Source organism: Dermacentor silvarum, chromosome 10, assembly GCF_013339745.2.
Source record: "Dermacentor silvarum isolate Dsil-2018 chromosome 10, BIME_Dsil_1.4, whole genome shotgun sequence".
Taxonomy (NCBI): Eukaryota; Metazoa; Arthropoda; class Arachnida; order Ixodida; family Ixodidae; genus Dermacentor; species Dermacentor silvarum.
Window position 1 is genome coordinate 52,971,697 of NC_051163.1, and position 11,428 is coordinate 52,983,124.

An 11,428-nucleotide genomic window follows, 5' to 3' on the forward strand; every position below is an offset into this window, starting at 1 on the left:
GGGCCAAGGCGATCATATCACCGAAGTGGATCGTCGCAGAATACGTCCTGCTTCGGTGCACTGAAACCTTTCCGCATTGCTTTGCTGCCCAAAATCCTCTCCTTCTGTTTGCTCCAGTCCCGCATGCAAGTTTTGGATTCTCCGAACGCGCGTGATGCAGCCCGATTTCCATCAGTCTCCGCACACACGATCACTTTCCTTTTAAATGCGGCATCATTATGAACTCTGCCACTTCACGCTGATAGAGCAGACACAAAAAACGGGAAGACAGACGGCAGGCTAATGCCTAAGCACGTGTACTATAGTACATAGAGGTAGCTACAGCAGCTAGGCTAGAGTGCAGCTAGGCTCAAAGCGCGTGCGAGGTGGCCATTTTGAAATGCCGACGGCCATATGGTAACGCAGATTTAGGGTCAGTACTCGATTCTAACGCGCACGCAATTTTTGGACCTGTTTTATCGGAAAAAAAGTGCACGTTAGATTCGAGTAAATACGGTACGTTTTTTTTATTGAAGAGGCCCAAAACAAGGCGTGGCAGGAACCTACTTACTGACTTACCTACTGCAATGTGCCTGGTATGAGGCAATGCCTGCCTTGTATAAAAAAATTATCCCTAGTACCTCCTCCTGTGCCACTCCATAATACTAGTTCATATACCATGTGTGGCACCTACGGTTCAAAGGATCTTCCACAGCAGTGTTGAGGTGTAGCACCGTACCCATAATTTAGCATACAGCATTATGCTTGTTTGTTTGCAATGGCCAAACCTGCTGAGGGGCCCTTTAAAGTCACAGGCATATCTGACAGTACGGCATGGCATGGAGGACAACTGCATCCACGAGCGTGCTGCCAAACCGAGCCTAAGTATTGGCGACGGCAACATTAGTGAGTACCAGATGGTCACTAAATGCATCATTTGCAGGCATGGACAAATGAATGTTATAAAGATAATAGTGTTTGCTCTTTTGGTACAAAGGGATCACGCACAGCCGGAAAAATCGAACTACAATGGCCTAACCCTGTGTAAGGGTTGCATCTTGTCATGATCACGAAAAAACATTTAGACTGTTATACGAGCCTACACTGTATTTTGCATGTCCCTCACATAACTAACACAGAAAAATATGGTGGACTCAATTGCAGTTGACATCTACGGAGTGCAAAGTATTGCGCAAAACGTTGCAGCATGAGATGCCAAAACAGGTCGAGCTGGTGGAGCCTTAGCAGCCCAAAACGCGCTTTGTCATTTTCCTATTGCCGAATTGAACGAGCCAGTAAGCAAACGAACTTACAAACGAGCGAGTACGAGAATGAACATTTTCCTTGCCGAAGTGCTCCGCTACTACAGTCAAACCTCGATATAACGAAGTTGTACTTGCAGCTAAAAACTTTGTTATATCGAGAATTTCGTTATATCGAGGTTTTGTTGATTCAATGAAACTAAGATGGGGAAATAAAAATAGTTGCGTTAGATCGCGAATTTCCTTATATCGAGGTTTGACTGTACATCTAAACCATGAGACACATCAAAGCTCCCGCACAATATAGTGCGCGACGCCAGAACGAAACTCGACGTTCCCTTTGCGCCATCACTTAAGGTCACACGTCTATATCGCTCATACTCAACGCGCTTGGCTGGTTTTCCCCCATCGTCCCGCAAGCGGTTACCATCCGAAGCGTCAGCTACTCGCCATCCTTGACTGCAGATGGCATTACTTGTCATCGTTCTCGTTAGCCCACGAGAACGACGAGATACAAAACACTGGCTTCAAAAATTAAACTCTTTTTCACCTTGACGTTCTTGTAATCGTCGCGGTTGGGTGGCGTCCATCCATACGACACTTTACCCAGGGCAGCCCGGAAGCGCTGTTTGGCCTCCATCCAGTAGTGTGGACTTTGGGCAACAGGCCGCTTCTTCAGTTTGTCCCATTCCTGAGCAAATACGAAAAGAGAAAGGAACATTACAGTATGGTCCTACGATAAAGGGAATGCTAGAACCGCACCGCGTCACATTGATTTATTACAGATATAGTGGAATCTCGACGATACGATCTTCACAGGAACCAGAAAATAAAGCGTATCATCCGAAAATCGTATTATTCAACGTATTATCCAGCCTGATCGTATTATCAGGAAAAGAAGAAGTATTATGCAGAATCGTATTATGCAGAACTGTACAACAATAACTCCTTCAGGCTCTGTGTGCGCAATAGTGCACGCCAAAAGTAGTGCATCTAAAGCATTACTGGTGAAAGTAATAATATTGAAAGCATATCACATACATCTTAGTACACTTATGATTGGATCTGTGCTTGCAAGTTTGATTATTATCTGCAAGGTGCTTTAGTAAAATGAGAAACGTATATGTCTGACCACTTGTTCTTGGTATCGGTGTGTTGTCTCGTAGCGGGTTCACTTCTTCCCTTGATTTTCAGAATGTTTTACCTCGGGCATATTTTAAGTGGCTAGATAGATGCTTTTCAATTACGCTAGACATGAAATTGCTAATCTTCTCATATCTGATGTTCTTGCAGAGAGTTCTCACGCAATAGTTTGCATTCTGTAAATCTGATGAAACCCACTGAAAATTTGAATATTCTTAGTCCGTTCTTTAGCTGTACGTTCTTTCAAGATTCTGAGCAATGCAAGAAATGTGGCGAGAATAAATTTTCAATAGACAGAATTAATAGGCGCCTGAAAGGCACACTGCATGTATCGCATTTACTTGCTTCTAATGCGCACACCTGACAAGCCGCCACTATCAGCATTCAACACGGCTGTATGCCAATGAATCAGCACATCGGCTCCACAAAACAACAATCTGAACATTGTTTCTGTTGCTTCGTAAGTTCATTAGGCTGCCATTGCCTGCAAGGTGTTTAAGAAATGCACTATCTCAAATGCCATGGACGGTGTCAAAGATGAGATGAGTGATGTCTATTCCACTGACGCTCGGATGCAATAAATTTTGTTTTTCAAAGTGAAAACAAGTCTTCATTGCTTTCTCTCGTAAATGAAACTCTGGTAAGTGGGTTGTTGGGTATATAACATTTTTCATTACTGGCAGTTCAAATCAGGCGCACGTTACCCTAGAGTTTGGTGAGTTTGAATAGTGAAACTTGCGAAGCGAATACGAATGTAAGAGAAAAGTGAACTTTGAATATTGAATCGAATGTACAATATTTGCTAATTTCTAAAATAATGTAAAATATAAGGTTTGTGGCAAGTCCAGTAGTTAAAAAGAAAGATGGGCTTATTAACATTAATTGTCGAATCCATGTATGACATACGTGACTGCACATTTGGTCAACCGAGGAGCTTGTAAATGAAAAACAAGTGCTTTCAGTTATCTGACACACCATGACAATGACTGTAATGAAACAATGGAACAGCACGTCACCAGATGCACGCATAGTGCTGTGTTTGTTGATGAAGAGAAGCGTGATACTACCACAGCGCACAATGCATTAAAAGCAGATGCATATACGGTGAGACTGGTTTAATTACAAATTGTGTTGCCGAAGTCAAGGCAACAAATTTGTGTGCAGGCTACCTAAAAGCAAGGAAGTGTCGTCAAATGACAGAAGAAAATTATTACGCAGACGTTACCAGCCCCGAGTGTTCGCTCACAAACCCGCGCCCCAGCGCGAAAAAGTGCGGTTTTTCTGCAGCAGAACCATTCGCAACAATCCTCACTTCCTCAAGACTCGAATAATTGTTGTTATCCTTCATATTCTACAATTCCTACTACAGAACTCTGGAATTGAATACGAATCGAATATAGAGGACTATTCTAACCTGTATTATAAATTTCAAATATTTGCACATCCCTAGTAATTACGGTACACATGACAGATCCCCTACAGTCACAGTGTGAGCAGTTTATTTTCCCCGATCTCTCCAATGCTGGCAAGAAAAAAAAAGAACATCTGACATCGCACTGAGAGTAAATTGAACCCCCTACATATTCATGGGGGTCCACTTTGGTTCAGCGCATAGAGGATTGTTACACATGACCGCTTCGGTGACTGACACCACCATGTTTGACAGGGTGTTCAATGTGCTGTGTTCCGTTAGCGATGGCGAAAAGAATTTGTTTTTTTTTTTTTCTCATAATGCTCGCAGCTGATGACCAACTTGCTCATGCAAGCTTTCAGCTGGTCAGTGTGTTCATTTTGTCAAGAAACCCAACGTCAATGATTGTGCAATGCTTGTATATTCAATTGCTCCATGGTTATGAGTGTCGACTACACAAATATACAAAGCACCATCCCGCTGCTTTAACTTCAGTGGGGTCTGCAGAAACTTGGAATGAGATTATGCATCTATCACAATTCGTGACTAAAGGGGATTGGGAAGAGGTCCCAAACTCAAAAACTGGAAAAGGGAGATCCTATAAGATCAAATTCAAAGATGTATTCTATGCAGTGCCAGGAGTCGAATAAGAACAAACTCTCAATGCTAATTAACTACAGTAAAATCTCGTTACTACGAACACCACATTAACAAAATGTTCAGATTCACGAATTTTTCACAAGTTCCCTGCCGACTTCTTAGTTTCAATGTAAAAATATGCAGTATTACGAACTTCATAGTACCGAACTTGTCAGAATAACGAGCATTGTGCAGTTTCCATGTCGTGTTAACGCCTCAGTACTACGAACTAATATTCCAAAATATGGGGATTCTTAGATTTCCGTGTATTCAGTCCCGACAGCCAAAACAGGAGGCTAGTAGTCAAGGCGCAGAAAGCGGACGGAGCGACGCATAGGTTCTGAAAACCTGAAACAGTGCCCGAGAAGAAAAAAAAATGCGGGCAAAAATTTGCCCCCCCCCCCCCCTATTGCGGAGACGACGCATCAGGTTTTGCAAGCGCATGCTCCGCCAAGACAAGTGTTGCCTAGCAACGGAGACGCGTCTCTTTCTTCTTCTCCCTTCTTTCTGCACACGCCTCTTTCTTTCGCGCTTCTTTCTGCGGCCGTACTAGCTACGCACTCGGAGAAATGTAAACTCCATACTCGTGGGGATGCCATACAGTCGCACTTTGCACTTTTCAGACAGTGTCGTTTACAAGCGCTTGCGCTTGGAATAGATCAGGTGTCTGTCTTGAGCGAGACAGTTGCAGCGTCCACGGCAAGGAATGTGAAAAACAAAAAAACTATAAACATTGCATTTTGGAGGCAACATGGAGCTTTCTTTTTGTTGGTACTTTTCTCTGTCACAGCGTCTGTTTCGCGCGCGTCACTCTTATTATATGATGCTTCGGTGGTGCATGGCGGCGGAATCTATGGAAATAGCAACAGCGCAGGCCAACAGCCAACAGCGACGTTCCCGTGGATAGCTCATACGTGACAACTTATGAACTCATGGGTTGATGGGCAGAATGGTTAATTTCAGGGCTTTCACTATAACGACCTTTCAGAATAACAAACAATTTACTGTGGTCCCTTGAAGCTCGTTATATATCGAGATTTCACTGTAATAGTAAACTAACCAATTGAAGGGAAGCGTGATCGAAGGTTGTGCTTAAACATGTTATTAGTGAAATGTTACTTGAAGTTGGGTAGTGACAAAGCAGAAACTGTGCCAAACACTTGCCATAGTTAGCCCTGACCATAGGAAGTAAATTAGTTATTATATTGGAATCAAATCATGTGGACCTGCATTCGGGAAGCTGGTCTAAGATGAAATTTTTTCATTGATGAACTTGTGCATTAGAATACCTAGTCAGTATCTGCGAAGCTTTTGCATAGGTAACACATTGCAAGCAGGTAGCAGTGAAGAAATGTTTAATGCTTGTCATAGGATTGGTGAACGTTATAAAGCACAGCGGTTGACTTTGAATATGTTGCAATGACTCTAAATGCGAGACCTGCGTGGCAATGAAGACAATAAAACTCAAACATTTCTTTCAGAACAATGGAGCTGATATGACACACGAGGTAGGCATTACAAAGGTAATGTCTCCAACCAAAAAATTTCGGATTTTTTAAGCATAACATTTTGGTGTCAACTCAGATCCTTCCTCGGGGTTTAAATGATAGATGCCAAAGAAGTGCAGCTTTATAGTAGATCCTGATAATTTAAGCATGGCACTTAACTTGGGCTGGTAAGCTTGTTTTTGTGGCATGTTTGACAGACTGGGACAATGACAGGAAAGAAGGGGCGTGTGGTCTAAGGGTGGTGGTAGCATTGCCGGCTCCACATCGCAAACAAAGCAGTGAATGAATGAATGAGCTCAGAAGTATGTTGAATTGAGGCTTTTGGTGCGGAATCATTTCTTTACAGGGTTCGTACAGGTCTAGGAGACAAAAATTCAATGTTATTCGAGGACTTTCAAGGCTCCGTCAAAGTTTTTGCAAGGGCGCACAGCAGCATCCCAGGTAGCAATTTTTTACTATAACAACCTCTCAAAAACCCTGTAGTTATAGTTATCTAAACGGCAAATCAGTTCTGCGGAATCCCACAGGATGGAGAAAGTATCATGAAAGGGAAAAATTGTCATCCACCCGAATGCAGCACGACGCTACAAACACCAGGCCAAATTTTTCCTCGAATGCGAAGCGTTCTTTTCCGAGAAACCCGTAGGGGTTCCCTTTGCAGCGTTGTGCTAAATTCGGGTGGATGACAATTTTTCCCTTTCAGTTCTCTAAACGAAGTCGGTAAAAACATCCCTTCACTTCGTTATATTAAAATTTCATTATATTGAAATTGGACCTTTTATGCAAATGAGTACAGTCACTGACTTATTTTTCTTGCACGGAAGCGGCCATAAAGATTTCCGCATTACTGCACAATAAAAAAAAAAGGGGGGGGGGGGGGATTTCAAGGGTTTCAAGGACCTGTGCGCACCCTGTTTTAACACAGCGCACACAAGCAACAAAGAGAATACGTACATACCAAAAATGCTCGTATCTCGTAGTACTGTCATTTATTGTGTGCATTCTCTTTGTTTAGTTTCCACTGCATTAGAAAAATCAATGAATAAGCAGATGTTCAATTTCATAGAGGTGCCCCAAGGCCTGACTGGGGGAGAACAAGGCGTCGGGGCAGAATAATAAAAAAATTGTGATGACCTGTGGCACAGGCCAGCCTCGATGACCAATGACACATTCAGCTGGTTCCTACCCTACTGCAACTCTGTTGGCAGACGTGAAGCCTTCTCGAGAATGGTGCCAGGGAAAGTCTGCCCAAGCTGTACGCTCAGCTGCTCCAAGAGCAGTCAGAGGACAGAGCCCCGTGACCAGAATCCTGTTGGACCTTGGTCACGCTCCCGGCTCAAAGGCAAAAGCGCCTCCGAGCGCTCCGAGCTGGAGCATAGCACGCTGAATGAACCAGGCGAAAATGTGTTCAAAGGGCTCAGTTTGGACCAGGTGAATGCAAAGCATACGGCTAGAGCGCTTCAAGGAAACCAGCTTAGTGCACCATAAGCTCCACAACGCAGGTGGCGCGTTGCATGCAATGCATGCAAGATATAGATAGTCATGTAGTACATACACTTCATTAGCTTGGGTCAGGCTATGCTAGACTGATACAAATATCAGCTTTAAATAAAAAGGAGGTGATGACGGGCCCACAGCCAGGTCATAACTCAACTCACCAAGAACACCACACAGTCGTCATTTGTCCACTGAGCTGCGCTCTTGTGGTACCAGCCGATCTGGAAGATGCCATTGTCACGGTCGACCCACTTCAAACGGTTACCAAATGTGCCGTCGTCAAGGTGGGGAAGAAGAAAGTCCTGCAGGTGAGATGAAAAACCATGTGTTCTCATTTTTTTTTCTCTATCAGAAGCAAAAGCCTATTAAAAACAGAAAATATGGCTCCAGACCATAAGTAGAAAAAAAAATTAAGTTGTGACTGACTTAGAGACTAACACTAAAAAAAAATGAACTCAGAAAGCAGGGATGACACCAACACTAATATCACAGAACAAGGACCTCGTTCAAAAAAACAAACTCTGTCTTTCAAAAGACACAAAGGCCTGACTGCTAGTCATTTTTATGGCACATAAACTGCATGTATATTTTCCTTGGACATTTCAGTGCAGTGCATAAACAAATTGGTCATATTATTCTTAAACTTCAAGTGCAATAAAATTTTGACAGCGTAAAGGAGTATTATGTAGATTTTTTGTTTTTAAAATTTTTTATGTTTGAAATATGAGCGGAAGCACCATAGCTGCTTTTCATATCAACACGGAAAGAAATGTCGCCATTATCGTTCACCTATCTTGGAGATAAGACAACACCCGCGGCTGTCGGCGACGCCCTGAACTATCCCGGTAACAGCCTGCTGGGGATTTGCATCATATCGACAACTACCGGGTGCACGCGTCGTCCGCTTAGGTGCTGTTTAAAGGAAGCTAAGGAGAAAACTATAAAATTACTAGGCCCCCTGCATTGTCAAGATTGCTCTTCTGGTATATACTGCTCATTCATAAAGAATGATGATGATTTGTGAATTTTATTGGTGCAAGGGCCAGGTATGGCCAAAGAGCGCCAGTCAAAAAACAATGAATGAATTCTCAAAGGTAAAATGTGACAAATGTCAGATTTGTAAATCTGAATGGCGAATGGCAGATGTAATTTGGCTGTAGAGAGGCCTAATTATTAGTCGCTGTAAAGTGCGTAAAATATACAGGCTTTAAAATAATGACAATGACTAGTGATGTATACTATGAGCATAAAAATTCTATTACAAAGAGATGATTAAAGAATTTAGCCATAGTAAAGTTTTGTTCCGATTCGCCTTTAAGTACACACTTTGCCACAAAGTATATCCAACTGGAATAGTCATGATCCTAATTAATTCCATAGAAACATTTTAAGAAAGACTGGGAATGCTTTCCTTATAAGTTTATGATGTTACAGCCACCCTGTTATAGCCTGAGAAGGTAACAGTACTGTAAATCAAAAAAGAAAAGTGCTCCTAGCTCCTTCAGCTGACCAGCTGGTCCCTTTACCTGCATCATTCGAGGACCCTTCCGGGACTTGTGATGCCGAACGGTGCGAGTCACCGGCTCCGACGACGGCTGCAGGTAGTCCTGCGAATCGTCGTCGACGTACTCGTCTTCCAAGCCATCGTTGGGGTACGGCGGGTAGACGGTCACTTCTGTGGAATTTGGGTCCTGCATGGTCACGGTGAACGTCGTCCCCGCAGGTACGGAATCAACGGGCCCGCTCCCGACTACAAAGGCCTCGCCCCCGCTGCCGCCCGCCACCGCGGAGGAGGAAGAGGGAGGCACGGTGACATAGGTGATGGTCGGCCCAGTCATCGCCCCACTGCTCGTGTGCGACTGCTGGACGAGCGGTGGCTGTTGACTGAGCTGCAGGAGCGGGAGCGCCGCTTCCACTGCCTCCATGGCAGCCTTGAGGGCAACAGGATCCTGCAGCACATTCATCGATCTGATTGATTTGACTGATTGATTTGACTTGTCGCGATGCCACAAGTGCCACTAGGGACGGCCACCAACAAAGATGACAATCACTTGGGCATGAGCTTAGAACGTTCCCACTGACCCCACCAAGTTGACAGTGCACGGCCTTGCTGGCTATCTGCCACTGGACGTTACAAAGCAACAGTGACCACACCTACCGGCCACCTACAACTGACGACTTGCAGTCATTCTTCAATGCGAACATTCAACAATTTGGCGATGGCAGGCTGGCTAAACCCACCGCTGAACCTATCGGTTCATCAGTTCCAGTCTGAGGAACAGGGGAAGTAGGAATTACTTAAATTTAATTTTCTTATTGGTTGGTTTGACTGACTGACTGATCTGATTGGTTGATTAACATCCACAGCGGCTCAGTGGCTATGGCACTGCACTGCTGAGTATGAGGTCGTGGGCTCGACTGATTGATTTGCAGTGTTTGACATTTCTATGCAACACTGGGGCTACTAGAAACACCGTAGTAGAAGGCTACGGCTTAATTTCAACCACCTGGGGTTCTTTAACATGTAGATACATGGGCTTTTCTGTATTACACTCCCATTGAAATGTGGCTGCCTTGGCCGGGAACCGAACCTGCGACCTCATGCTTAGCAGCAGAACACTACAACCATATCGAGCCACCATGGCGGGTGTTTCTTGCCCTGTCACTGCACCAAATCCCCAGAGAGATTGTCACTATCATCATCATCCTAATTATGTTCACTGTAGGATGGAGGATTCTCCCAGTGGCCTCCAATCACCCCTGTCTTGCACCATCAGACTACACCCCAAGCCTGCAAATTTCCTAATTTCATCGCATCAGCTTGTTCTCTGCCATCCTCTACTACGCTTCCCTTCTCTTTGCGCTCATTAGGCAACTCTAATTGACAATCGATTATCGGCCCTACACATTACAAGGCCACAGTGAATACTGCACCATATAAAAGTAAGATCAGTGCTGAGTATCACTGAAATTATCAGTATACTGAAAGCCATCATTTTCCAGAACTCGACTTCAGCCTTGCCAATAGATCCCCGGTGCCAATACACACTTTTTGAATAGGTGCCTGCCAAGACGAGGCTGAGATGCTTTGCTCACGAACCTCGCCATCCACGACGTTCATCACGAGATGATTCTGGTCCTCGGGGTCAAACTTGAAGCTCGTGAACCTCGGTGTCGCAGAAGATGTCTGGTAAAATGTGTGAACACAAGGTTAGGTCACCAAAAGAATGCCGTTGCTCTTTTTTGACAATGCATCTGGGAAATCAGTTTTGTTAGAGTCAAACTTTGCTATAATCGAGTCACTTCTGACATAAAGATATGCTCGTTATATCCAATATTTGTTATATGCACATATCCATTACCTGCCAGTATCAGTGATAAACATGTCAAAGTTACTTTCTTATATCCAATAATTTGTTATATCCAATTTTTTTTAAGTTGAGTTTAGACTGTACAGTAAACTTATGTTAATTCGACTGCGTATAATTCGATTTTTCGGTTAATTCGATCCCGACCGTAAGTCCTGGCTGGCGTCCATGTGTTTCTATAAGCCCAAACTTCCGTTATTTCGATCTCAAATGCCCTTCGCCAGATATTTTGAACTTGACTGATCAGCTTCGCCAAAATACTGCGGTGTTTTGCGATAAAGCATACAGAATTTATTGTGGTGAAGCATATTAAGAATGGAAAGAGGCCACTCTAACGGGACATAGTATGTGTTTCCTAATTATACAGGCACGCATGTGCCATCTATGGTCACAGTACGAGCACCTAGACGCCTAATAAGCATACCGGCAGCCATTCAGAGCTGTTTCTGACGTTGCTGTCATGATTTGGGGCCTCGTTTCGCCTGCCACACATCTCATATACGAGACCATTAACGGGGCCAAGTACGCGTTCTTTAATTACCGTATTTACTCGATTCTAATGCACCCTCAATTGTAACGCGCACCCATTTTCCGTGACCAAATAAAAAAAATAATATTTTA

The 11,428-nt window shown here is 43.8% G+C and overlaps 1 protein-coding gene across 1 annotated transcript in view; it reads right to left on the reverse strand.

Annotated features, from left to right (window-relative positions):
- The window catches only part of LOC119431303 (uncharacterized), a 34,218-nt gene that overhangs the window by 8,684 nt on the left and 14,106 nt on the right, over positions 1-11,428 (reverse strand). The window contains exons 5-8 of the mRNA XM_037698776.2: positions 10,540-10,626; positions 8,966-9,388; positions 7,601-7,741; positions 1,792-1,932 (exon numbers count right to left, since the gene is read on the reverse strand). Of these exons, the coding sequence (XP_037554704.1) occupies positions 1,792-1,932; positions 7,601-7,741; positions 8,966-9,388; positions 10,540-10,626 (792 nt within the window). The remainder of the gene's footprint in view (positions 1-1,791; positions 1,933-7,600; positions 7,742-8,965; positions 9,389-10,539; positions 10,627-11,428) is intronic.